We start from the raw sequence: 27,690 nt of genomic DNA, 5'->3' as shown, positions 1-27,690 counted from the left end.
TTTTGTTAAGCATATAGAGAAATGGAGTGACAAGTACTTATTTTATTAACCTTTCACTCTCTTCCCAAAATAGGTCCACACTTGGGTGCTGTGCAGCCCTCAGGATGCCCCAGTCCTCTCTGTGCTTCAGGGTGCAGAGAGTTAGGCAGTCAGGTCCACAGTCCTCCTGCTATTGTCCTCATCTCCACAGCTCCCACATCACTGGAGCCTTCCCTCCCCCAGGCTCCAGTTCTCACTCTAGAGCTTGGCAGATCTGAGCTGCTTTCCATAAGAAAACGTTAAGAACTTCAAACTTCCTTCTCTCTCCCATGAGATGCACTAGGATCTGATGTTTGATGCTCCCTGGTACAGGACAGGCCAGGGCAGCATCCACTCACAGGACCAGAGAAGGAAATTGGCCAGCATCCCTCCAAGTCCAAAGGCACACTCTTGTCCCTACCAACTTGCGGTCTCCACACAATGCCTTGCCAGATGGGATCTTGGTCCATGTAACTCATGTGACCACTGACCCTAATGCCTGATATTAGTTACTACAAAGGACAAAGCCTGCTAAATATTCCTGCTTTGAGTCTGGTGACATTATGTAGCTGCTTCCTTAAGGATAAGCCCTACATGAAACAGCAGCAGGAATCTCACCCATGTATCCTCTCTCTTTGGAAACACGCATGTGAGAATCTTCTCAATGCAGAGGGAAGTTGCCTGGACAGTGTAGATGAAGAAGTTACTGAAGCCTGGCCCAGAGCTCAGAATACTCACCCCCACCCAGGCCTGAGGTTCCCCTGACCCCAGGAGAACTTACATGGCAGGGTGAGAGGTCCCATCCCTCACACCACTCCAAGGTTCAGGAGGCTCAGGAGCTGCAAAGCGCAGTGGTCCTACAGGTGGCTTGGCAAAGGGAATTCCCAGGAAGGTGTGGACCCCCACATCGGTGCCCTTCATGTGGACGAGGCTGCCCTGCACCTTCCCGGTGTGGGTGATCCGGATGGGGCTGACTGAGTCCTGGCCTGTGGGCAGAGAGATGCACTTCAGGCTCAGGTCTGCCCACTCAGCTGCTGGCCCACAGCACTGTAGCCTGGTTGGCCCTCCTCAGCTCCGCCCTGTGGAAGGAGCCTGATCTGTCAACATTCACTTCACAATCTTTCTGCCCATCCCTGTTCCTATCCCCACCACCACTATCACTCGACCAGGTCACAGCCTATCCCTCCAGGCTCACCAGGCCCCTGTGACTTGCCACCATCCTTTAGCCCTCGCATCTGCCAGCAGAATGTCTTTTGGGCTGATGGGGCAGGAGTGTCCTTTGCACTCACTGTGCCAGGTCATGTCACGCACTAGGAGGACTGTGGGAATGGAACTAAAGTTTCCCATCCTCAAGGATCTCATGCTTGAGGGGACAAGAAATGACATAAAGAAGTACCATTCATGTAAGGAGAAACAGACTGTGTGAGGAGAGCAATGAGTTCAAAACTCCTGCCTTGCCTGGGGTTGGGAATCAGGGCAAAAAAGCAATGGAAAATCAACTTAGATATATACGGCTTGTCCAAGTCATGATATTTGTTAAAGATTGATGTTGGGTAGTTGGTTTTAACTCCTCTCTCTACTCCAGAATGGGCCCACTCTTGGGTGCTGTGCAGCCCTCAGGCTGCCTTAATCCTCTCTGTGCTTCAGCTCCCACATCACTGGAGCCTTCCCTCCCCCAGGTTCAAGTTCTCACTCTAGAATGTGGTATAGATCTGAGCTGTTTCCATAAGAAAAAGTTAAAAACTCCAAATCTCCTCTTCTCTCCCACCAGATCCCCTAGGATCTGCATGTTTGATGCTACCTGGTACAGGTCAGGCCAGGGCAGCAGCCACTCACAGGACCAGAGAAGGAAATTGGCCAGCATCCCTCCAAGTCCAAAGACACACTCCTGTCCCTACCAACATGCTGTCTCCACACAGTGCCTTGCCAGAGGGGATCTCAGCCCATGTAACTCACATGGCCACTGGCCACTAGTGCCTGATATTTGTTATAATAAAAGAAAAAGCCTGATAAGTATTGTTGCAGCTGCCTCATTGAGAACAAGTCCTCCATGAAACAGCAGAAGGAATCTCTACCATGCAGTGGTATGAAGTGTCCCCGGGTCAGGATATGAAAAGCTTATGCTTAGGTGAGAGACAAGGACAAGCACTGTGTAAAACCTGGACCCTATTTAAGACCTAGATGGGCCTGTGGCGGAGCCAGGACTGGGTGGGCAGAAGACAGTGGAACCCAACTCCATACCCTCCTATATGTCTTATTTTTTTTTAATGTGAGTCCAAGAAGAAAGACTGTTTAAAAAGACCTCAGTGAAGCTGTAAAGATCTTCCTGATGAGAAAGTTCTGGTTTTCTAAGACCTCAGGTAAGGGAGGAAGCCTGGCACGATGGTCCAAGGGGGTAAGGTGAGCCTGGAATCCTCTGGGAAGATTAGAGTGGGAAAGTCTCGGGGTTATGACCACACCCATACTAGGAGGCTGCAGTGTAAGAGTGATCCAGGGCTGCAGACACACCCTGGCAACCACTTCTGATAAGGGCCTAGAGATTTCTAGCAGGTACAGAGCATATCTACCTTTGTCCTGGAAGCCAAGCCATGACTGTGCCCCAGCTCAGGCCCATGAGTGAAGGGAACCCAGCAATCTTTCAGATCAGCTTTGAGAAGTGTTACCAGGGACTTCTGTATCCCACCAGGCCAATAACCTTGCCTAGGGACCCTTTAGAAGGTGCTAGGCACTTCTGTGTCCAAGGGATCAAAACACTCAGAGCAAAATGTAACCAGCAAGGTCTTCTTATTGCCGTTGTTATTATTCAAGGGTGAGTAGAAGCTACAGTCACAGCCACACATGGGAGAGAAGTGTCTCCTCTTCCGGTTCCTCTGCCAGGAGGCTTCTGACTTGCCCATACTGTGCTCCCTCACACTAGCTCACTCCTCCGTGGGGGTATCCTCAACAGCTCTGACCCTCTTTGGCTTCAAGAGAGCCACTCTGAATTTTGAGGGAGCTCACCTTCCTGCCCCTCATCCCCTTCATGTGTCTTCTCCACCAACTCCCCCCACCCTTGGTGCCTTCCCTCCAGGCTCAGGTTCTGTCTCTGTGCACTTTGGAAGATCCAACCCAGGTCTCTGCCACCCCCCATGGGATCCTCACCCTGGCCCTGGAGGAGGAGCAGCAGGAGCCCATAGGTCACGATGGTGAGCTGCACTCCAAGTTGGTGAAGCCACATGGTCAGTTCCCAGGACTGTTTCTGCATCCACTGGGCTTCACAGGGCACTGCATGGCAGGACCTCTGTCTAGGTGGAATTTGGACCTGGCAGGGAGGAGGTGGGGAAATGGGTGGTGCCCTGCAAGGTGTGTGCTGCAGGAGAGTCACTCTGAACTCTCAGAGGTCATGGAGCCAGTGGGCTTGTCCCCTTTGACACCTCCCAAGGTGCCACACAGCCTCTGCAGCCCCTCTGAGATGCCAGGACCCCTCTCCTCACACCTGGAGTCACTAATTCCCTGTCCTTGCTGTCACCCTGTCCCATGAGGGTGTTGAGGAGTAGAGGAAGGAGCAGAGAGCTGGATATAACTGGAGGAACCTGGAGGGCTTCTCTGAGGGGACAGAATGAAGATTTCCAGAGATGGAGAAATACAGGTGACCTTGCTGGAGTGAAGGGAACTGCTTGCACAGTGGCAGGGAGGTGTGACTGTGACCTTTATTGCTGACTGGGTCCCCTTCAACAGTCCCTCATCTCAAGACTGTGTTCTCAGAGCCCCTGAGGGCCCCTCCCTTGTCAGTCTGCCCCTTCTTTTGGAAGGCACTTCTCTGTAGGTACCCCATTACCCAATAGCCAAGGTCAAGTTCACCTTTACTTATTCACTGGAAAGATGTGAAATTAGGGCTGGCTGATCCAGGGAACTCCTAGGTCTTAGGTGCCTCTAGGAGATTCTGAATTATCCTGAGCCCTGCACGGGTGAATGGAAGCCAATCTGGGCTTAGAGAGCCCATAGCTTGATTTCCTAGAGGAAAACTCACAGCCCAGCACCATCTATGTTCCTTCTTAGCACCTTTGGGAACCAATAAGCATTTATTCGGATCTGAGTAGCCAGCATACTGATAGCACCACTTCTCCTTGACCTCCACCCAATCAGCAAGGCTGCTGTGGATTCAGTTTCCCTTTCAGGGCACTCTGCTCCAAGCCATCACCCTAGCTCCTGCCTGGGCAGATGCTTTCTCTGCCCTGATTTTCTTGATCTAATTCACAGCTGGGTTGTGAGGATACTCCCACTCAGAGTCATGTTACAATCTTTTTTATGTCAACTGGATAACATAAGTGCTTCTTCCTAATTTAGAGCCTGCTGTCTACCACTGCTAGGGTGAAGGTCCTCATAAACTTTGCCACTTATTGCACAATCATTTAGAGGCCCCTGCATTGATGGTAGCCACAATAACAGTAAAAATGTGAAATTAAGAAAAGTCCCAGATGCATGTCTGTGTATGTGATTGTATCTATTCTTTCCTTCTTTCTTTCTTTCTTTCTTTCTTTCTTTCTTTCTTTCTATCTAGATATGAAGAATTTCTTCTGCTAGACTGACCCTCTGTCTTCTAGTTCTATTCTCAAGAAAGACCTCAAGAAAGGTTGGGAGTTAAACCTCCTTGCAGTTGTGCAATGATTGATGTCAATATGGTCCTCAGAGTCTGCAGATCAAAAAATATAGGAGCAAACTTCACAAGTGAGGATCCTAAGGAACCCACCTGACTCCCTTCAACATCCTATTGCCAGCCAATAGCCAGGAGCCAATGGTCATGCCCTGTCCTTCTTCTCATAAAAATGGGGCCAATCACATCTCTGAGACAGAAATAAATGTCAACAATAGATGACAATATAACAATATAGGGGGACAATAGGTAATGTCAGGGACCTTTATATTTTTAGTATTGGTAACCTTGGTGGCTGAAGTATGGGAACTTACGTGCTATGGTTTGAAAGTTTTTTCCCCTCTTAGATTTATATGTTAAAATCAAATCCCAAATGTGATGGTATTAGCAGGTGAATGCTTGAGAGGTGACATATGAGGTGGAGTTCTCAAGTATAAGATTGATGCCCTCTATGCTTTGGATCATATTTGTCCCCCCAAAGATTCATATGCTGGAAGGTCCAGAGTGGTGACAGGTAGTGTGTTGGGGGCCATGAATGAATTGTGAATTTGTTTGAGCCATCTCAAGGCAGGGTGTTCCTCTTCTGAGAACTCTTTGTGAAATCCCACCGATATAAGACCACTCACTTTATGCAGACATCCTGCCCATTGTCTCAGAGAGCTCTAGGCTCAAATGTAGCAGCCCAGAAGTAGAGGAGGTGGGCATAACCTGCTAAGCCCCAACCAAGTTGTTTTTGCCCTCTTCATCCTGTTTTCCTTGGGAGGTTCTTCATACTGAATCCCTGGTGTTTCTATACATATAAATAAAGGGCATGGGTTCCATTTTGTGGTTAGATCCAGTCTCCATCAGAGCTAGATCATCCCACCATGCCACCTGCTTTTTATTTATTTCCATGTCTTGTCTTTATTTCTAAAATTTCTCATACCGTTAATATTTCTAATCTGACTCACCACCCTAGTTCAGGCAACTGAGTAAACACCATGCAGGTCATGACAGTGGTGGAATCCTTAGGGGATGGGGCCTATTGGAAGGTAATTAGGTCATTGGGATCATTGCTTTAGGTAGAGATTAATACAGTTCTTGTGAGTCCTACAGGTGCAGATTTTTATTCATCAAGGTCACCCCATATACTATCCCCTTCCACATTTAGCCATCTCCCTCCCCACTTCCCCAAAATATTGTGAGGCTGAAGGGAGCCTTTGTGAGTGGCTGAAGAAATGGCAGCACCAAACTGGGACTTTTAAAACTGTGAGCCAAATGAAACTCTTATCTTTATATGTACTCACTTCAGGTATTTTATTATAGCAACAGGAGATAGGTTACTACAACACCATTATAAATTAAGCCTGTGAGAGTTTGTTTGTTTCTTTGTCACTTGAGGACACAGTGAAAAGGTGCCATTCAAAAGCCGTCATCATCAGATACCAAGATATCTGGCACTTTGATCTTAGACTTCCCAGCCTCAGGAACTGTGAGCAATAAGCTTTTGTTGTATATAAGATACCCAAATTATACTTTCATAACATCAGCCCGAATAAATTAAGATACTGGCACATTTGGAGTGCAGGTATTCTATTGGCCTCTTCCATGTAAGAAAACATGGGAGACATGCTGAGAAATGAAACTGGGCTTTTGATATCTAGGAGAGGGCAACATTCCCCTAGCACCTCTCTTGAAGTGGGGAGGGTACGAGAGCTGGGAGGAGAGGAGAAAGAGGGTTCAGGGAAGGAAAGATAAAGAAGCTGGGAAGGGACACAGGACCAGTGGGGTGTGCAAGAAGGTGGGCATCCACTGGGCTTACCCATCCACATCTTCCTTGGGGATTACTGAGTGTGTCTAACAAGAGAGGACCCATGGCAGCCTGGGCAATGAACGTTGTGAGGAAAGTTATTCGTAGGTGTTGGCTCAATGGATGAATGAATAGCTACATGAAATGAGGGGGTCAACACTGGCTCCTAGGTGGGCGTGTGTGGGTACCACAGGCAGACCTCACCTGCACTCCACCCACCCAGCCCTCCCTGACATGGAGCTACAGCTCTGAGCTTGTCATCAGCCCCCTTAAGTTCCTGGATCTTCTGGGGCAGGGTCTTGGTCCAGAACTTCAACCTGTAGGCCTTCAGGGCCCTGAGCCCCCTGATTTTGGTCATGCCAGGCATCCAGGCATCCAGGCAGGCAGGAGGCATGGGCAATGGCGGGAGGTTTCCTAATTTAGGAGAGCAATGACTTTCTACTTGTAGACTTTCCACATGGGACGCAGCCTGGCCTGTTTTGTCCTTCCCTGTCAGAGCTTCTGATGGAAGCTCTGCATTGTGGCCCACCCTCCTGGTGGTTGGAAAGGGACCAGGTAATGGCACACACAAGATGCCCTCTGTTAGAGTGGGTCTTTGAGTTGAAGCAAGGGGGCTAGGTTGTGATTAAGGACATGTGTGTTAATGAAGTCACCTCATACAAAGGGAACGCTGGATGAGTACAAGTCTCGAAGGAGGCTAAGATGGGTGGTGCATTCTTTCACTCATTTCCTGTAGTTTTGGCCCAGTACTTCATCATCCTCCTACTCAGCAGCTCCTCTTCCTCAGGGAGCTCAACTCTCAACTATAGGGAAGAAGAAAGCAATGGTCCAGGTCTGGCGAAGCCCATCCAGCTGTCCACTCCTGTGCCACACTCAGCACCCTAGCTGTAGCCTGTCTCTGGACCCCAGGCTTGTGTCCCTGCCCTACCCCAACAGTCCTGGAGCCAGGCCATCTGCTTACCCTTACTCATCTCAGCTTCTAGCTGAATCCACCCTGAGTTTGTCTTTGGTTCAGAAGCCTCCTTATTCCTTCTAAAACCGGGAAGTCATTTAAGAAAGCATTACTATGCCTTTTTTGAAAAAAAAGAAACAATTATGACTCTAACCACCATGGTTAGGGTGGGGACAGATGGAAGGAAAACAGATTGAGGTGGTAAAGGGCTTAGATTCTAACTCTGTTACGAACTTTTGAGTTGTAAGATGGTAGACACCAGATCCCATCCTCTCTCTAAGCCACACTTTCTTCATCTGTACAATGGGATAAATTGCCACTCCTGCCCACTAGAATACCATCCTGGCTCCTAGGAAATAAAGACGACACCTCTGCTTCCCTTGATGTAGGATCCAAAGACAAAAATAATTTCTTTGCCATGGTTGGCCTTCGTGTGAGGTGGCTTGATATCCTTGAAGAAATTGAACTAATGCTGGAACTCAAAGAAGTAGAGGATGGGAACTGGGGGGTTGACAGGATATGTGTGGGTAGCTCCTCATCTCATGTGGTGGCCCTCTCCTGCAGTATCCTTGGCAATAAGATACGTAGGTCCAAAGTTGGCTTGAATCTGGACAGTGGAATGAGGAGTCCCAGGCTGGAGCAGAGGCAGTAGGAAGGACCTTGGTTAAATCAGGTCTTGGACTTCTAGCTGTGTGGTCTTGGGAAAGTCACTAAGTGTTAATAACTCAGTTTTATCACCTGTAAAGTAAAGGAAATGGTTGCTTCTTACACTAGCCATGAGGATTTATTGAGATGAGGATCATCAGGTGCTTGGGACCAGGAACCTGATAAAGACTTGTGTCAGGACCTGGATACCAGAACTCTCCTGAGACTCACAGCTCTGAACTTCCCCCTAGGCAGCCAGGATTCAGGTACAGATATACTCACAATGATAATGTACTATTTGGTGTTCAGAGATCATGAACAAGAAGTCTCCCATTATCTTCTGTAATTGGACTTGGAGGGTGTGGAGGTCTTCATTGTCTCCCATGTACTACTCCATCAACAGGTCATTGCATTTGGCAGGCGACATCTAGTCCAGGAGATCAGGGAGTGTTAGGTTAGGCAGGCTCAAGGACAGTGAGTCAGCAGTCTCAGGGTCCAGAGATGGGGCTTGCCATGGGACTGAGAATGGAGGAGAGGGCCAAACTCTGGGGAGACTTTATCCAAAAATATGTACATAGTTTAGCCTTTGTTCCTGGGGTTCCTACATAAACAGGAATGTAGAGGTGTTCCCTCCATTGGGGCAGGACCCCAGGAACCTCACCATCAGTGTTGAAGTACTCTAAGAGCCTACCTAATCCCTCTGTTTCCATCTGGGTATCATCAGTGCCTATGAGCTGGGAGGTGGAAGGAAAGTCTTAAATTTGGGGTAGGCTGGACGTGAGCCTTGAAATCCTGAGCTATACTTTACACACACACATACACACACACACACACACACACACACACACACACACACACAAAATGAGATCTTCAGGATTTTAAGGACTTGGAACTGGGCCTTGCCATGTGGAAGATCCAGCCATACTCATCATTGTTGACACCAGTGATGCTAGGAATATGTAGAAAATCAGTGGAGGTCAGCAGCTCCTGGGATTGCCTGGACAGGAAGATTTCATCTACCACATAACACATAACCTTGAAGGCCTAAGGGGACATTCAAGGTCAGGGAACAAAGTCAGAGCTCAGACATTTTCTGATGCCCACTGAGTTACTTTTTCCCCTTCCTTATTAATCCCAGTATGCTCACATATATCCCAAACCTGACTTTGCATAACTTTGTCTCCATTTCACATTCAGCTATGGAAATAAAGTAGTAAACAGGAAAGTTTCCCTGATTATTCTGTCTGAATATTAATTACATTGTCTTTTAATCTCTTTGTCCCAAAAGATAACCCATGGCTGGGGGCCTGGGTGACCTCAAAGTGTAGTCCTTGAGTGGGTCTCCCAGGAATGAGTTGATTGAATACCCTGAACTTATGAAAGGGCTACAGTTTCTGACCCCTGAAAACAACCAAAGCTATGTGAACCCATACATAGGGGTTAGCTGCCCACCCTGTGTAAGAGGCCTTCTTGGACTTGAAAGTGAGAGACTTCTCATCAGGATCCACACTGCAATGGGCCATGGTCTGACACTTACAGGCAGGTTAGAGCCCTCATGGGTGTGGGTGGCTGTGTAGACGCTGAGATGTAGGAAGTCCTCTTATACAGCATGGGAAGCAGAGTCAGAGTTAATAGGTTCAGAGTCTCTATGACTTAAGCATTGTGCAGACATCTGGTGTTCTGATTTAGATATGAGGTGTCCCCCAAAAGCTCATGTGTAAAATAATGCAAGGAAGTTCAGAGGTGAAATGATTGGGTTATGAGAGCTCTGACCTAATTGGTTCATTAATCCACTGATATGGATTAACTGGGAGGTAACTGTAGACAGGTACAGAGTGTCTGGAAGAGGTGGGTCACTGGGGACCTGTCTTTGGGACTTACACTTTATCTTTCTCCTTCCTGATTGCCATGTCCTGAGCTGCTTTTCTTCACCATACTCTTCTGTTATGATGTTCTGCTTTAGTTCATGCCCAGAGGTATGTAGTCAGCTGTCTATGGGCTGAAACCTCTGAAACTGTGAGCCAAATAAACTTTTCCTCCTGTTTTTGCCAGGTCTTTTAGTCCCAGTGACAAAACACTGACTAAAATACTTAGTAACAATGGATTAAGTTATTCCAGAAGCTGTGCAATGGTCAACACTGGACCTCTGGTCCTGATTTGCTCCCAGACACTCTCAGTCCCTGCTCCATCTGATGCTCTGCCTTTCTTTAAAGTCATTTCCTAACAAGGTAGAGGTCAGAGGCTCTGTGGAAGCTGGGATGGAGCCCAGACTTCCGGGGAGGACTAATGATTGTTGAGGGCCTAAGATCTCACTCTTCCTGAAGCTGGGAAATCGTGTCTCTAAGGGCCTGTTTTGGAACCTTTTTGGGCCTGTGTTGACATTCATCATTTATCCCTGTACCCATTCAGGCCAGAAATAGCATAGGTGGCGGTGCTTGAGTGGATACAAGTTAGTTTCCCATAGAAGAGTAATGGGGCATCCCACAGCCCAAGTTGAGACTCTCAGGGAACATCATCCCTCCCACAGAGTCTCCAGCTATAAGCAGACACACCTGTTCGCACACACACCTGTTCCTTGGCTCCTGGTACCTGGCCCTGTGGATTGCCTCAGTGACTGTGGAGGGCTGAGTCCCCAAGAAGCCATCACTACTCCCCTCCTCAGGAACCTGCAGTATCTGTTGCTGGAGTAGGGTCTTTTATAGGTTGATTGAGCCAACCTGAAGAGGATCCATCAGTGAGGCTGGGTAGATTTTCCTGTCTGGAAGGTCCTGGTGTCCTCCAAGAGCCTGATCAACTGCAGGTAAGGAAGGAAGCCTGGCAGGGGCAGGCCATGGGGGTGTGGTGAGCATGGATTCCTCTGAGAAGATTACACTGGGAAAGTGTTGAGGATCTGGTCAGGTTCCACACTAGAAACCTTTGAGGTGAGAGAGATCAAGGGCTGCAGACACCCTGGGCATGGTACCCTCCTGGCAACTATTCCTGATAAGGGCCTGGAGCCTTCTGACATGTGCAGATCACTATCACCTTTGTCCTGAAACCCAAGCCATGTCTGTGGCCCAGCTCAAGTCCATGGGTGAGGGGAACCTACAGCCTCCCTGTTTTGCTTTGGGATGTGGTAATGATGGGGGGTCATGTGGTGAGAAGGGCTGTTGTGTCCCACAAAGCCAGTAACCTTGCCTGGGGACATTTTAGAGGATTCCAGGTGCTTCTCTGACCAGAGGGGACAAAATACTAGGAGCCAAACATAACTGGAAAGGTATTAGTAGTACTAGTAGTAGTAATAGTAGTAGTAGTAATCCTGAAGGTCAGTAGCAGATACAGCCACAGCCACATATATTGGAGAGAATGTCCCAATCCCTGCTTCTCTTCTGACCTGCCCCTCCAGGGCTTTCAGAGGTCTAATAGTGGACTCAATCCTTTATGTTAGGTGTCCTTAGGCAGGCCTAATCCTCTCTCTCTGATTTCAGGGGAGTCATCCTGGGGTTTGGGGGTTTATGGGATGGTCACATTTCTCCTTCGTCATCTCCACCACCTCCTTACTTCCTGGCACCTTCTCTTCTGCTTCTGTGGGCACCATGCTCACCCACAGGCCACTGTGGAGCAGGACCTGTCCAGGCTCAGATAGAGTTTGGAACCAGCAGGGAGAAGGTGAGGCAATGGGTACCACTGGGAGAGGTGGGTGCTGTTGGAGAGCCACCCTGACTGGGCAGAGGTCATGGAACTAGTGGGCAGTGGGGGGAGCCAGGCCATCTCCCCTTTGCCTACCCGCTTTGTCCACCTTCCAAGGCACTGTGCCAGCCCTTCTGAGAACCTTAGGAACCCTCTCTTCACACCTGGATTCACTGATTCACTATCTTTGCAGTAATGGCCCAAAGAAAGAAATGTGTTGAGAAAGTAGGAAGTAGGAAGAAGTGTTGAGAAAGAAGGAAGCAGAAAGTTTGTCATTTTGACAGGCCAGTTGTGCCAAGGCAATAGGGTAAGCTGCAGTAAGGACAAAGAAAGTACTCAGAGACAGCAAATGAGACATATGATTTCCAGGGGAAAGCTTACAGCAGATCAGTGACTGCACCAACAAGAGTTAAGTGTGGACAAGCCAAACAGATAGCACCTTTGTCCCTCTGTCCCTCAAGGTGCTTTGCCAAACAGTGCCTCCTTGACTCTCAGAGCATTTTGTCCATTGGCAGCTGGCTGGACAAGGACATGCATCCCTTCCACAGTGCCCTCAGTTCCATGCCTATCCCCATTCAGAAAGGGGGTCTTATATGTTCGACTGAAGAAGCAGTGACATCATCAGCATTAGCTTGCTTGTATGGCCAGTATCCCAAGGAGCAACAGTCCTGATGTGCCTGCAAGAAAGTAGCTTTTTACAGGTAAAGTAACATGCTCCCAGAGTGCATAAGAGAAAGCCAGTGTCCTTCAATATGTACCTGGACTTTCCAGCCCAGGCTTGCTCTCATTGTTCCCTTAATTTGGTTAGATTTTTGGGAACAGAAAAGGGGCATTCAGGGATATGGTGTTTAATGATTCAGAACTATAACTGGAGAAGCCAAGGAATCCTCACCTGAACAGAATGGACCTTCCATTTGGTGAAGGGATCAGTTTAAACAAAGGCAGGGAGGTGTGGCTGAGCCATTAACCCTGAAAGCTCATCATCTTCTGGAGCAGAGTTTATTGGTTCCGCTTTGCGGTCTGAGGAGTTTGCACGGGCCCCTCTCTATTCAATCATGGCTCATCTTTTGAAATGCACACGTGAATGTGCACTTCTCATTGACCTCCCCATCAGCAGGGCTTTCACTCTCCCCACTCCATGGAGGGTGGATTTCAGTGCCCCTTATCCACCTGAGAAACATTTAACATTAAAGAGTGCCTGCTGGTCCCAGCTCTTGGGACCCGGCAGGTCAATCCCAGGTCCGATTCTGCGGGGGAGGCAGGTTCATCACTGGAAGATTCTGAAACACCGAGAACACTGCTGGGATAGCGAGAGCTAGCCTGGGCACCGGAGCGCCCGCCCAGCCGGACATCCCGGAGGAAAACTGGTGCGGGGCTCAACCTCAGCTGTCAGTGCCCTCCGACAACTGGGCCGTGGCCTCTGCGTTCCAGCTCCCAACCGGCTCGCAGTGTCCAGCGTTGCCGGGTCCCTTCTCAGCCCGTTTGCGATAATTGTCAGTTATTTCCTGGTCCGAGTAACCAGTACGTCAAAGCCTAGTTCTTAGCTAGGCAGCGGCTCCTGCAATCCCGAGGCTGAGGCAGAGGATAGCAAACTAGAGGCCAGCCTGGGCAACCTAGCGATACCCTGTTTAAAAATAAAATATAAAAAGGGATGTAGCTCAGCGGTGGAGCACCCCTGGGATCAACTCCCAGAATCGAGGATAAGAGGCGAGCGGCGGAGCAGCCAATAGTTCTCTGAAACCCGGGGCTGAGAACCCCCAGCGCCGCTTGTCCCTCGCGTGACCCCGTAAAGACGCCCCGCCCTCTTCCCGTTCCCAGGAAGTGCGCCAGTAGGAGCGGAAGAGCTTACGGACTCGGGTCGACAGCGGTTCCGGCATGGTGGGCGGCGGCAGCGGAGTGGGCGGTGGCCTCCTGGAGAATGCTAACCCCCTCATCTATGAGCGCTCTGGGGAGCGGCCGGTGACGGCGGGCGAGGAAGACGAGCAGGTTCCTGACAGCATCGATGCGCGGGAGATCTTTGATATCCGCCGCTGCTGGGCGCGGGCGGGTTTGGGGGTCTTGGGGCAGGCGGAGAAGTGATGTGATGTCCAGCGGCGGATTGAGGAGTATTCTGGCCAGGTATTCCTGGCGGAGGGTTCTGAGTGGCCAAAACACACAAGTCCGTTTTCCTTCACTTGACACATCTTATTCGCTCCATCAATGACCCGGAGCATCCACTGACACTAGAGGAATTGAACGTAGTAGAGCAAGTTCGAGTTCAGGTGAGTCACTCCCAGTGTCAGAGGGGAGCAACTTGTTTGGGAGAGTCAGAAAGGCTCCTCTGTACATCAGGGAATGGCTTTCAGCATAGGGACATTTAGGGGTATATTTGGGAGGAGGATTGTCTTGCCTGTTTTTACAGATGTTGAAACTGAAGCCCATAAAGTATAGGTGACTTGTCCAAAGCAACAAACCAAGAAGAGGGCCTCTGGACTGGGTATGGCCATGATCCTTGACATCTCCCCACCACTGCCAGGTTAGCGACCCCGAGAGCACAGTGGCAGTGGCCTTCACGCCCACCATTCCACACTGCAGCATGGCCACCCTGATTGGCTTGTCCATCAAAGTCAAGCTTCTGCGCTCACTTCCCCAGCGTTTCAAGGTCAGTTCATTTTGAGACTTGAGGGTGAAATGTCTTGGTCTACTACTGGGGAAAAAGAAAAGGGAGAGAAAGAACTTGAAGAGAACATCAGAGTGGAGTCTGGAAGGATCCCAACTAGTTGAGAACTGAAAGGAAACTTTCTAACTTGATATGACAAAAATTAAAAATTGTGATCTGGTGCCGGGCATGGTGAAGCATGCCTATAATCCCAGTGACTTAGGAGACTGAGGCAGGGGGATTGCAAGTTCAAGGCCAGCCTCAGCAACTTAGTGAGACCCTGCTCAAAAGAAAAATAACAAGGGCTGGGGATGTGCCTCATGGTTTTTCAAAAATTGTGATCTAGAAAGTGCAGAAAGTAGTGAGGAGTGTGGCAGAAGGGATATAAGGAGCTGCACATGAATTTGGATTAAGGATGGGGCACAGACATTTATTTATGTATGTATGTATGTATGTATGTATGTCCTGGGGATTGAACCTAGGAGTGCATTACCACTGAGCCACATCCCCAGTTCTTTTTAGTTTTATTTTGAGACAGGATCTCACTAAGCTGGGGAGGCTGACCTCAAACTTGGAATCATCCTGCCTCAGGCTCCCAAGTCTTTGGGATTACAGGCATATGCCATCATGCCCAGCTTAGGCAGGCCTTTAAATCAACAGTTGTTGACCAGTTCTTTGGTAGAGTTGGAGTGGTTGTGGATTGGTTAGAGGGGTAATGGAAGGGCCAGAATCCAGGGGTGGATTGGGAGGAAGGCTTAGTTGGAGGTGGTGCCTGAGGGTTTTGTTGAAGGGGCAGAAGGGGGACTGATGGGTGGGTACCCACTCAGGCTCAGGTTATCTCCTTTCCAGATGGATGTGCACATCACACCAGGGACCCATGCCTCAGAGCATGCAGGTAAGTGTGGGCTGGGGGTGAGGATGGTGTGCCAGGGCTCTAAGCTGTCTGAAGCTTCTCTCACCACAAAGGTTTATAGGCCAACATTGGGGGTGGGGGACTGAGTGAGGGAAATTGCCAGATTCTTTTCAGTGAAGGTGGTGACCCAGACCAAAGCTGGCCTGACTCAAGTCTCCTGCTTACCATATACTTCCCTCCTGCACTCCTCAAGTATGTAAGATCAGTATTGGAGGTAGACATGAGCAGCCGGGTGAGAAGCATCCTAAAGAAGGCAGGATAGGTGTCAACTCAGGTTATTGGGGTACCCTAATCAAGGGTCCTGGGAAGGATGGGACAGAAGAGCCTTATTGGTGGGGACATACTATTCTAAAGCTCAGAGGTGGACTGGCTGGTAGCCTGGTCAGAGCTTGGCTTTGTGTGTGAGAGAAACTGGGGATTGAACTCAGGACTTTGCGTATGCTAGGCAAGTGCTCTACCACTGAGTTATATCCCCAGCTCAGAGAGCATGGCTTTGATTCTGCCTTTCTCACTCCTCCCCGACCCAGTGAACAAACAGCTTGCAGATAAGGAGCGAGTTGCAGCTGCCCTAGAGAACACTCACCTGCTGGAGGTTGTGAATCAGTGCCTGTCAGCCCGCTCCTGAGCCTGACTTTGGCCCTCAGCCTGCACACCAGTGTCCTGGCCTCAGCTTCACCCAAGGCTTATGGCTTGTTTTCTTGAATCATAGATGATGAGAAACTAACATTTTGCATTTTGTAATAAACCCTTAATTTATATTCATTTCCCATCATGCCTTAGCATCTTTCATCTTGGCGGAGTCACTTGGGATTTGGGAGAGGGTAGTTATAATGGGTGCCTATGTAGGGCAGATCAAAGATTTGTGGTTCTTTACTTGTTTTAAAAATCTCTCTTAGTGTTTTGATTAGGGACTAAAGTTAAAATTATACCAAAAAAAACTGAAAGAGTAATATGTGAATATACCTTTATATCAAACACCATCAGAAAAATCAATAAAAATAAGATAAAATAGAATAAACTGCCTTACCATAACCACATCCAGTTTTTGAAGAATGTTAGACAATGTGAAGACTGAGAGTTCTAATCTGTGTGTTAATTTCTCATTAAGTCATAGTTAATCACAAAAAAAAAAACACCATCAGTAGATCCAACAATTGTTGACCTGTTATAACACTGGCCTTATTTATATGTGTGCATATAAATGTAAGTATATTTGAGAGTAATTTACAGAGACATGACCTTTCATTTTGACATCTATATAAGATAAACCTGTGTAGTCACAGCACTTTTTTTTTTCTTTGCAGTACTGGGAATTGAACCCAGGGGCACTTTACCAGAGCTACATCCCCAGCCCTTTTATTTTGAGACAGAGTCTCACTAAGTTGCTTATGACCTTGCTAAGTTGCTTAGGTCCTCACTAAGCTGTTGAGGATGGCCTCAAACTTGCAATTCTCCTACCTCAGCTTCCTGAGTTGCTGAGGTTACAGGTGTGCACAACCATGCCCAGCAGTTATAGTACTTTTGTTTGGTCAAGAACTGAGCAATTGGTGCTGGGGTTGTAGCTCAGTGGTGGAGCCCTTGCCTAGCACACATGTGGCACTGGGTTCAATCCTCAGCACCACATAAAAAATAAAATATTGTGTCCATATGCTAAGGCAGAGGGGGAGGTCTTCATGTTGTTGAGGGTGTACCCTCCAGGGAGGATAGTGGACACCCCCCCCTTACTCTCTTTTGCTTCTTGGCCATGAGGTGAGAGGCTTTGCTCTGTCACACAAACATAGTGTTCTGCCTCACCAAGGGTCCAAAGCAACAGCCAACAAACAAGGGACTGAAATCTCCAAAACTATGAGCCAAGATAAACCTGTCCTCTTATAAGTTTGTGATAATAGCTTGTCCAGCTGATGGTGATGCTCAGTCTTGTTTCCTCATCAAGACAGTGACATCAGCTTTCTCTGCTGAAAGAATCCTGAGGAACCCTTTCTATCAGTCCTCCCAGAGATGTATGACACCCCAGGTGTTGGGTAAGAAGGGGAGCTCAACCCCATGAAGTGATGTTTCAGTTCTGGGGCCTCCGCCTCCACCTCCCCCTGGCTCTGGGTCCTAAGTGCACTTGGTTACTTGGAGAGACCTCAGGCTTAGATACTAACTCTGCCAGTTAGGAGTTCTTTCCCAGGGCTCCCTGCCTTGGGATTCTCTGGCGCAGTTTCTTTCTCTGAGGATAAATGGGAATGCACCATACCCGCTGGGGCTCAGAAGTGATTATGGGCTGAGACCTAAAGAAGCCTTAACAGGAAACCTGGGCACTTGGTAAATCTGTGCTTGAGCACCACTGACAACCTTAAGCCTGTCCTAAGAGTGGGCATTGGACCAAGGGCTTTACACTTACAGTCTAGTTGGATAGTTCTCCATCTAACCCTGTGTAATGGTTGACTTTCTCATCCCCAATTTGCAGATAAGGAAATGGGCTTAATAAAAAATTCCTTCTAAGACTTCCAACTAGGAAATAAAGGAGAACCTGAGCAGCCTGAAAGGTGCTGCTTAGATGACAGAGGACACTGTTGCCTCTAGAGAAGGGCTTAGGCCTACCTGAGACCCCCAACTCCTATCGTCATCACAATCAGTTTTTAGGAGTACTATTGTCACCCAGTGACCAAGGAGAGGCTCTGAATGTGGCTGCCTAAGATCAGAGAGGTGAAGTCCTCAGCCATTGCTCAGTTTTGTTTGGTTTTTACCTGTGATGTAGGGACAGTCATGGCAGTACTTAGGACTGCTCTGTGGAAATTTAAAGTGGCTCTGGGCCTATCTCAGATGATCTTCCAGACATCAGATCCCCTATTTCACAGATGAAGAAGCTGAGTGCTCTTGAGAGGCAGGGTGATATACCAGGTGATCACATTCTAGCAGTTTTCCCAAGCTGTAGGCCTTACCACATGCACACCTCTGCCCTGATACCCCCAATTGTCTGAGGTGGCCATGGTGTCTATGTGCAGCTGAAAGTGGGACTCACAGGGAAGGCAGGTGTTGCTGAGTCATTCTGCTGGCCTTCCTGACAGCCAGGCCTTGGTGGGTGAGGGATACCAAGCTGCCCATGCCATATCTGGCATTTCATATAGTCCCCTGGACAGTCTTGACTCATCTGTGCCTGTCCCCTGGCTGCCTGCAGGGCACCATCTGTGCACACTAGGCCAATGCCAAAGGAACTTTCTGGAACACCAGCTGATGTGTGAGGACCTGGGGTGTGGTGGAAGGTGGTGGAGTTTAAGGTTTTTTGATACCCTCTGCCAGGTGAATCTGGCTCTGTGTTTCTGGCCACGACCCCTCAGGCCTTGGTTACCATATTTTTTAAATGGGAATAATCAATCATAGCTAAATGAGATTGTCCCAGGGGTTAGATGACACACATGAACATATGTAGCTATATTTCCATTCATAATCCTGCCTCCCTGAACAACCGCCTGGCACACAGTAGATACTTATTGTAGGTTAATGGAATGAATGAATGGATGGAGTCTTAAAACAGAGCAGAGGCCCTGGAGCACTGGGTTGAGGAGTGAGAAAGTGGGGACACTGTAACTAAGTTCCCTTTGCAACATTTTGTTACCTGAAGAAAGGGGAGAGCATGAGACCCTATAAAGGGGAGTGCTATTTGCATTATTCCTGAGATCTCTGCCCCTTTCCTGGGCAGATCACCATCCTAGAGAGAATGGTGCAGCAGCAAGAGAGTGCCAACAGACTAACTCAACCTGCCCCATCCAACCAAGAGTAATAAAAATAGAAGTGTTCTTTCTGAGATATTACCCTGTGCCAGACTTGAGCCAGCTACCTTACCTCTGCAGTTCATGTTTATCTGAGAAAAATCCCCAAGAACACATTATCCTTGGTCTATACATGAGGAAACTGAGTCTCAGCCAAGATAAATGGACAGAGGTAAACAGCAAAGGACAGAGGGCCCTAGGCCTGGCTCCAGCCTCAATTCTGAACAGGCAGGGGTGTCTCAAGGTCATGTCCTAGGGCCCCTGGCCATACCTAGGCTCGTGATGAGTGTCTCTGGCCTGTTGGGGCAGCTGCCAGAATGCCTGGGGTCTGAGTAGCCCTGTGTGGATGTGGTTCCCTTGGCAATGAAGACACACAGCTGAGGTCAAGAGCTCAGATTACCAGAGGGGAAAGCCAGCAGTGTTTCCCTGCATGGCCCCTGCTGGGAAGGGCTGTAGCTACCACCTCCTCCTCTCTCCCTCCCCCACCCATCCCCCTTACCCATCCACTTCTGCCAGACACTTCCAGGCACCTATGGGCTCTTTCCAGCCACACTGTGTATGTGTTACAGGTGGCAGGGGTGGGGGGAGGCATCACAAGCAGCTATCCAGGATTCCTGGTGGGAAGTGGTGTATAGCTCTTGAGACTTCTGTCCTCTGATGAGAGGCTGGACTCATGGCTCCCTCTTCGCACTGGACATTGTCCAGGAAGCCAAAGCCAGCATGGGACTACCCAGGCCTCTGAAATTCCTTCCTATGGACAGGCCTCCCCTTAGCCCAGCTCTTACCTACTTTTGGGAACTCAGGAATAAGAGGGCCCTGCATGAACCTGCTAACCTTACTTAGCCAGGCCCTCCTCAATTCAATGCCTTCTTAAATGTTGCCAAGGAAACTGACACAGCAGCCAGAGAGCCTGGCCCAGGTCTCCATGACAACCTGCGAGAGCCCACTAGATTTCATCCATGATGTCACCTGAGTCACAGATGGGTACTCTCCACCCCCACCACACTCAAACGTCACAATCCAACGTCAGAGTCTGATAGCAAGTTCCTGTCACAGCCTGTCTACCCCCAACCCTCATGCACCCCAGAGATGAGCAAGGTAGGGGGAATAGGTCATGATGCCCGATTTATATAGCTGGGCACCCTAAGACTAGGAGAAGGGCAAGAGTCAGTAGGCTGGAGGCAGAGCCAGGACTAGACACTCTGTCCCCCATTGCCTCTCCTTCCCTCTGTGCCCCAGCCACCACCCTAGATCTGAGGAAAGGTGTGAGCTCTGGACAATGCTGGCACCAATGGGTGGTTAAGACATTCCCCATCTCTTGCCCCTATTCTGCATCTATGCCCCTCCTGGGACGGGGGTGCTAAACAGCAGGCTCAGCCTGAGGCTATGAAACTGGCAAAGCTTGAAGACTCTAAAGTGGCTGGCCTCTGCCTGAATTTCCTCAGCTCTGGCAACTTTCAGGCCAGGAGCAGAATGACCAGGGAGGGCCAGGAGGAGGACTGATATTTTTAGCAGAGTTGCTGGCAGCTGTTTGGCAGGTGCCAGGAGGTGGGGTGGGGACTGAGTTCAACTTTTCCCTTCTCTGGGCCTGTGTTTCCTCCTCAGGATTAGAGCATCTGCGTCTGCTTGGTGCTGCCAGAGGGTCCCCCTGGTCTCTCCCCCAGAAGCCCTCTAAGGGCCTCCAGGGGTTTATGAGTGATAACAACCGTCACCCTGAAGGGCAGACTTCTTAGGGCGAATCTCCAATATCCCAGAACAGAGAAGAGAATAGGACTTGGTGTTGAGGCTAGAAGCACGGATTTAGTTTGGTATCTGGGCCTGTGGGGAGTGGGAGTCATAGGCGGAGAAGGGTGAATCTCTGTCCAGTCCACAACTAGTCTACTTGCTTGGGCAACAGGCCAGGACTAGGAGAGGGAAGGGAGAATTCACTCTTAAAGGGCCAGACCTAATTCTTCCCCAGAGGGGAGCTACTGCTTGACTGGTCCAGTTTACCGCTGCCTGCCTCCCTCTCACACCCCCCAATCGCTTCCTCTCCTTCCTCCTCCCACCTCTCACACAACCTGCCCCGCCCCTGATGAGTGGGAGTGTGTGTGTGTGTGTGTGTGTGTGTGTGTGTGTGTTGGGGTGGGGGTGAGGTCCCAGGGGGAGGGTGGGGGATTCCCGGGGCGGAACACGTCAGCCCCCGCAGCAGCGTGGACGGGGGCGGAGGGGGCGGGCGGGGGCTTAAATAGGCGGCTCCGGAGCCCAGACCAGCAGGAGCTGAAGAGAGCAGAGGCAGCAGAGGCTACGGCATCAGCAAGGGTCCGAGTGGCTGAACCCTGGTCTGCGAGTGGATTGAATCTTAGGCTCAGCGGGCTGTATCTGTATTGGAGCCCAGATCCTAGTCCTGACCCTGTCTGTGTGTGAGTGGGTGAGTGCCCTGGCAGAGCGGGGTAGGCCGCACCGTCTGGGTGGGGATGGATAGGCCAGGCCCTGCGGGATCACAGGTTAGGACTCAAGGACCCTAGTGCCTGGGAGTAGGTGGCGGCAGATCCGAGCATCTTGCCTTGACTCCGCATCCCGCCTTCCCTGCGGCTTACACTGATATCCCGGTTCCCGGTGCCCCAGACCCCAGACGGCGTTGGACGCGATGACTCTGAACGGCGGTGGCAACGGAGCTGGCGGGAGCCGCGGTGGGGTCCGGGAGCGCGAGCGCCGTCGGGGCAGCACCCCCTGGGGCCCGGCGCCTCCGCTTCACCGCCGTAGCATGCCAGTGGACGAGCGAGACCTGCAGGCGGCGCTGTCTCCTGGAGCCCTGGTAGCTGCTGCGACTGGAACCGGGCCCCAGGATCGGAGGCTGGACTGGCCAGAGGGCTCTTCCGACTCCCTCAGCTCAGGGGGCAGCAGTTCAGACGACAGCGTTTACAAGGTGCTGCTGCTAGGGGCTCCAGGCGTGGGCAAGAGTGCTCTGGCGCGTATCTTCGGTGGTGTAGAGGACGGGCCTGAAGCAGAGTCTGCAGGTGAGGTGATGCTACTGTTCAGGGGAGAGGAGATTCCTCCTGGTGCGGGAATGGGATGGGGTTGGGGGGCTGTGGGACTGGAGACCTGGACTAGAAACAGTAAATACCATGGACTTCTAAAGGCAGTTTCAAAATCAGCCCTACCTATTTCAGAGTCTACTTTCCTATTTCAAGATGCAGAGACTTAAGGGAGAAAGGACTCCACCCCCATCCCCACCCCACATGTCAGACCTTGGTAGGAAAGAAATGCCCAAAATAGAAGACCCAGGGCTTGGATATGACTACTGTGTGGGGCAGGACATCCCTCCCTGCCAAGGCTGGCAGGAACACAAGCAGAGAGAGTTCTAGGAGAAGAGCCCTGGATGGCCAAGGCTGGCCCCCAGGGGTATGACAGTCACTATTCTACAGGCACTGTGATCAGAGCCACCATGGGGCCAGACAGCAGGAGGGCAGGGAGCACTCAAGACTTTACTAGCCTAGAGGGCTGTAGATGGAGATCAAGCACACCATGCTGTCCATCCCCCAGCTCCTAGCTCTTATTTTTGTTGCTCATAGTGGAGAGGAGGGTTGGAGGGTTCTGGGGAAGAGAGGGGAGGATGTGGCCACTACAAGAAACAAGGAAATGGGGGCTACTTGTCTCCTGCCTAGGGCACACTTATGATCGCTCCATCATGGTAGACGGAGAAGAGGCATCACTCATGGTCTATGACATTTGGGAGCAGGTAAGATTTAGACTGGAACCCGTGGCAGGAGTGGGAAGTTGAGCTGGGGGTAGGGTCCTGCTGGAAGTGACAGGTTCACATCAGGGGCATGAAGACTGTTGGGTTGATGTGTGTGGGTGTGTGTTCTTTAGGATGGTGGCTGCTGGCTGCCTGGCCACTGCATGGCCATGGGGGATGCATATGTCATCGTGTACTCAATAACTGATAAGGGCAGCTTTGAGAAGGCCTCAGAACTTCGGGTCCAGCTGCGACGGGCACGGCAGACAGACGATGTGCCCATCATCCTTGTGGGCAACAAGAGTGACCTGGTGCGCTCTCGTGAGGTCTCCGTGGATGGTAAGCAGGCAGAGGGTCAGGAAAGGGAGGGAGATCCTGGCTGGGCTGTGGTCCAGTTAGTCTTGGCTCAGCTTGAATCCCTGGGGGTCATCAGTGGCTAAAAATATTCAGGAAGACAACTTAGGGGAAAGGAAGGGAGAGAGAGTTGTTGCCCCCACTGTCCTCCACAGGGCTCCCAATGGCTCAAGAGGCCTGGGAAAAGAGTCACATCTGCTAGGGGAAGTAAGGCACCATGGGGCCCTACTCTCCTGCCCCACTGACCCTGACCTGACAGGGAGGTGATCAGGTAGAAGAGAGTTCAGGGAACCAGACCAGAAGGTAAGAGTCTGGTTGCAGGCTGAGACCAATCTCAGAGTAAGCTTGGCCCTTCCTTCTCAGTCTCAGCATCCTCCTCTGTGGCCTCCATCACTGAGTCCCACAGAGGAACCCATCAGTGACTTGCACCACCCTCCAAGTCTACCACCCAAGTCTACTGGGTCATTCATCATAATATGACATCAAAGCTGTCCAAAATAGTTCTTATTTTCTTGGTTGACTGCTGCAGTACTTCCCTTTAAACATCAGACTTCAAATAAATGAATGAATGAATTTCTTTTGTGAGCTACCATTTTGGGGGCTACTTAAACGTAGGCACATCCTGCCTGTGGGGTAACCCTGCAGTGCCCTGGACCCTCAGAACAGGAGTTCTAAGGAAGACCCAGGCCTCCCCTTTCCCTTACCTGGGAATTCTTATGTGGTAGCTGCCAGAGGTGGTCAGGGTTTGAATGCCGTTCCCTACCCTTTGTTTACTGGTACATGCTTATCCCCACCACCTAGAGGGCCGGGCCTGCGCTGTGGTCTTTGACTGCAAGTTCATCGAGACATCAGCAGCACTACACCACAATGTCCAGGCACTGTTTGAGGGTGTTGTGCGCCAGATACGCCTGCGCAGGGACAGCAAAGAGGCCAATGCACGACGGCAAGCTGGAACCCGGCGGCGGGAGAGCCTTGGCAAGAAGGCAAAACGCTTCCTGGGCCGCATTGTAGCACGCAACAGCCGCAAGATGGCCTTTCGTGCCAAGTCCAAGTCCTGCCATGACCTCTCAGTTCTCTGAGACCCTGAAGGCTCTCACTGAGGTGGGCAGATGGATGGGTTGGTGGGCTGGCCCAGCCAACCGCCACTGGTACCTCAGGGCTAGCTCACTTTCGACACCCTGTGGAGCTGCCAGCTGGGCATCCACCATGGGTCATGGACAGAAGGACCGTGCTGCCCCGGGAGGCAGTTCCCAGTGGCTGGTGAGGGCTGGGCCCACAGATGTGCATGTGCAGGCCCACGTATATACCAAGCAGCAACCTGAGCCCAGCCAGACCCGTGTGAGGGGACAGGACCCTGCCTTTCTTCTTTGTGCGTGCCTTGGAAGGAGGCTGTTAAGTGCAGTTGCTATTGTTTACATGGAGATTTTTGTAATAAAGACTTATTTCCTGACATGTCAGGGCTGTGAACTGTGTTTCCTCCTATCTGGGGGCTTCAGGAGCAGGAAGGTATCTGAAGTTGAGAGATAGGAACTTCTTGCCCTACTCTGGTGTGCGGCCTTGATGGTTCTCATGTTTGGGCCTGCATATAGCCAGATGGACTGAGGAAGCAGGTCCGGGCAAGGCAAGGTTGGGAGTGTCCAAGGAGCAGGAGGAGACACAGACCCCTCCCAGCCTCTGTTGTCCAGATCCATCTCTGCACTGGGGCCTGGCATTGCCTGGCTGATTGTGGGTCTTATCACCCCACTATATATAAAAGGAAACATTGCCTGAGAGAACACGCCTTCCCCTGGGTTTCACTGCCTGACAAGAACCCTGGGTCTGGCTCTACACCAGGTATTTCTACCCTGTTCCCTCCTGAGGTGCCGGGAATCAACTGAGCTGCAGATGGAGGGAGGGAAACTTCAGTGACTTGGGTGGCAGAAGGGTGGATGGTTTGTAAGAGTGGGAATGAGGAAGGTGTACCTGAGCATTCTTGGCTCCAGGTGGTTCCTTCATCTCCTATGCTGAGGTTGGGTTACTGAGGGGGCCCACGCAATTCTTCTTAAAATTATTCCTGGCTGGGCATTGGCTAATTTGATTTTGGTAAAAACAGCTCCCTGGAGCCCTGGCTGCCTGGAATGCAAGAGCATGCTCCCTGCCCACCCACAGTACTGGGGACTGAACACAGGTCCTTGTACATGCTGGGAAAGTAAGTGCTCTCCCTCTGAGCTACATCCCCAGATCATACATTCTTGGAAGAATGTGAGACTGTGACTCCCTCATCCTCAACACAGGCGCTTGTGCAGGAGTTTGACTATAATCATCCCCCATTATCTGTAGTTTCACTTTCTGTAGTTTTAGTCACCCTTCATTGACTACAGTCTGAAAATATTAAATGGAAAATTCCAGAAATAAACAGCTCCTACGTTTTAAATTGCTTGATATTCTAAGTAGCATGATGAAATCTTAAGCCTTGCAGTTCTGTACAACTCAGGATATGAATCATTCTTTGTCCAGAGGATACACACTGTGTGTGCTACCCACCTGTTAGTCTCTTAGGGCATCTCGGTTATCATATCAATTATCTTGGTATATCACAGTGCTAGTCCTAAAGTAATCTTTAGTTTACTTATTTATGGCCTCTAAAACACAAGAGTAGTGATACCGGCAATTCAGACATGCCAAAGAAAGGCTGTAAAGTGCTTCCTTTAAGAAAAGGAGAAAGTTTATTATAGGTTTATATAGGCAAAAATGTAGTATTCATGACTAAATATGTGTGTGTGTGTGTATACACACACACACACATATCTCATATCCATATATATATGTATATGTATACATCATATATATTCACATATATGGGAGGAGAATGTGTGTGGGGGAAGGATACTGTCCTCTGTCTCAGGCATCCACTAGAGGGTCTTGGAATATATCCCCCATGGACAGAAGACCACTGGGCATGGTTTCAGGAATGAGCATTTGCATTTGGTAATGGATAGAAAGTGACTAAATGGGGTCTGGTATACAAATCTCCTCATCTCCAAAACCTGGAGACAGTCTGGGACAAGGTGAAGGACACCTTCTAAGAAGGGTCTGGGATATGATCCATGTATTTCCCATTTCTGCATTAGTTCCATTTATTCATTTCACTGACCCCTGGAAGCTCCCAAGACCTGGTTAGAACCCCAATTATAACTTGTTCCATGGTAAAAGGTTTGAAGCTGGTCCAGTGTGTGTGTGTGGTGTGTTCGTGTGTGTGTGTGGGGGGTCCCCACTGAGTCTCACCCACATGCCCCCAAGACAATATTCAACTATTCAAAACTGCTGCTGGTGTCTGTGCCTGCTGCCAATATACTTTGAGGTATGGGAAGGGCATGGTTTTCTCAGAGCAGATGAGGGTCCCCAGCCCTGAAGAGGAATCCTGGCTCTGCTATTTATTGGCTGTGTGACCCAGAGTACTAAGAACCACTTCGCTTCTCTGTGCCCCAGTATGTGGTTTGAAGACAGTGCCCCTCTTCAGAATGGAGTGGGTAGAATAGTGTGTGCTCAGAGAGGTGCTGGGCATAGTGGGAGCTCAACACCTGTGAGACCCTTTCAGCATCCCCACACATCACTGACCCAGACTGGGTGCCCAAGTGACTGAGAGGCAGGCACTCAGCTTGTGGCAAGACTGGGGGCAGCTGACAGGCCCTAGCCTAGCTGCCAGCCTAAGAGAGTCTAACCAGATATGCAGTGGGAAGGCCTCAGGGGAGACCATGGGAAACTCCAAGGACAGGGAGAGACAGGAGACCAGGATATCCCCCCTCCCTCTTCCCCCTCATCTCAGACTCCCAGGCCCCAGAAGCTTCTCCTGGATCTGCTTGGCAGCACTCACTGGGGGAAGGGCTCTGGTCAGCCTTGAAGTTTCTCAAGGTCACCTGAGTTGGCTCAGTCTTCTCTTTCCTTCTCAGAGGCATAAGACAGTTCATTGTCCCAACTCTATCAGCAATCAGGGGCCAATGCGAGGATATGGGGACACTCAAGGGAGCTCACAGCTGTTGTCTCACCCATTAGTCCTACTGGTGAACCACCTGGAACCCTTAATGCCCACTTCAGGTCATGCATTGCTCATCGGCCCTCAGGTCCAGTCCTTGTCTTAGTTTCATAAACCAGTTGGGAGCTGCCAGGCATGGCGAGGGTCAGGTTGTGACTGGAAATTTGAACCCTGCTTTGGGGGGGCTCTGAGTCTAATGAATGGACGACAAGCTGGTGTCCTCTACACGTTGATAGAGAAAGTTTATGGTGTGGGGTGGGGTCATTCCCAGAGGAGGCTCCTGAAGCAGCCTCTGAGCACTGGGGGCTTTCCTGGTAAAGGGACCGTTTGCCCTGAGAACTGAAGCATGGTACTTACCACATAGATGAAGCAGTGGGAACGGCATTCCAAGGAAAAGGAACAGAGTGTGCAAAGGTGCAGCTGCAGGTGCCGGAACACAGGGGAGAAGTGGGACCCAGTCTGAAGCCATGGAAAAAGTAGTGTCCAAGCCCAGAAGGCCAAGAATTGTCTACTGAGCTGTGTCGGAGAAGGGGAGGGTCAGGCCATGGTTTGCCCACCTCCTGGGGCTGGCAGTCACGGATGCTGAGCAGCAAC

At 50.2% G+C, this 27,690-nt stretch overlaps 2 protein-coding genes across 2 annotated transcripts; both read left to right on the top strand.

Annotated features, from left to right (window-relative positions):
- The first annotated feature begins 13,454 nt into the window (after positions 1–13,454).
- Ciao2b (cytosolic iron-sulfur assembly component 2B) lies at positions 13,455–16,019 on the top strand. The gene is made up of 5 exons (XM_077793134.1): positions 13,455–13,728; positions 13,890–13,967; positions 14,222–14,347; positions 15,194–15,239; positions 15,785–16,019. Exons 1-5 carry the CDS (start codon positions 13,582–13,584, stop codon positions 15,880–15,882), a joined length of 495 nt encoding a protein of 164 aa, XP_077649260.1. The 5' UTR covers positions 13,455–13,581; the 3' UTR covers positions 15,883–16,019.
- A 5,227-nt stretch (positions 16,020–21,246) lies between these two features.
- On the top strand, positions 21,247–24,536 carry Rrad (RRAD, Ras related glycolysis inhibitor and calcium channel regulator). Its single transcript, XM_026392630.2, has 5 exons — positions 21,247–21,422; positions 21,620–22,011; positions 22,660–22,733; positions 22,865–23,069; positions 23,886–24,536. Exons 2-5 carry the CDS (start codon positions 21,642–21,644, stop codon positions 24,161–24,163), a joined length of 927 nt encoding a protein of 308 aa, XP_026248415.1. The 5' UTR covers positions 21,247–21,422; positions 21,620–21,641; the 3' UTR covers positions 24,164–24,536.
- Positions 24,537–27,690: the final 3,154 nt, after the last annotated feature.

This window comes from Urocitellus parryii, chromosome 15 (genome assembly GCF_045843805.1).
Source record: "Urocitellus parryii isolate mUroPar1 chromosome 15, mUroPar1.hap1, whole genome shotgun sequence".
Taxonomy (NCBI): domain Eukaryota; kingdom Metazoa; phylum Chordata; class Mammalia; order Rodentia; family Sciuridae; genus Urocitellus; species Urocitellus parryii.
Note: the sequence above shows the minus strand (reverse complement) of the source record. Positions and strands in the feature narration are given on the sequence as shown.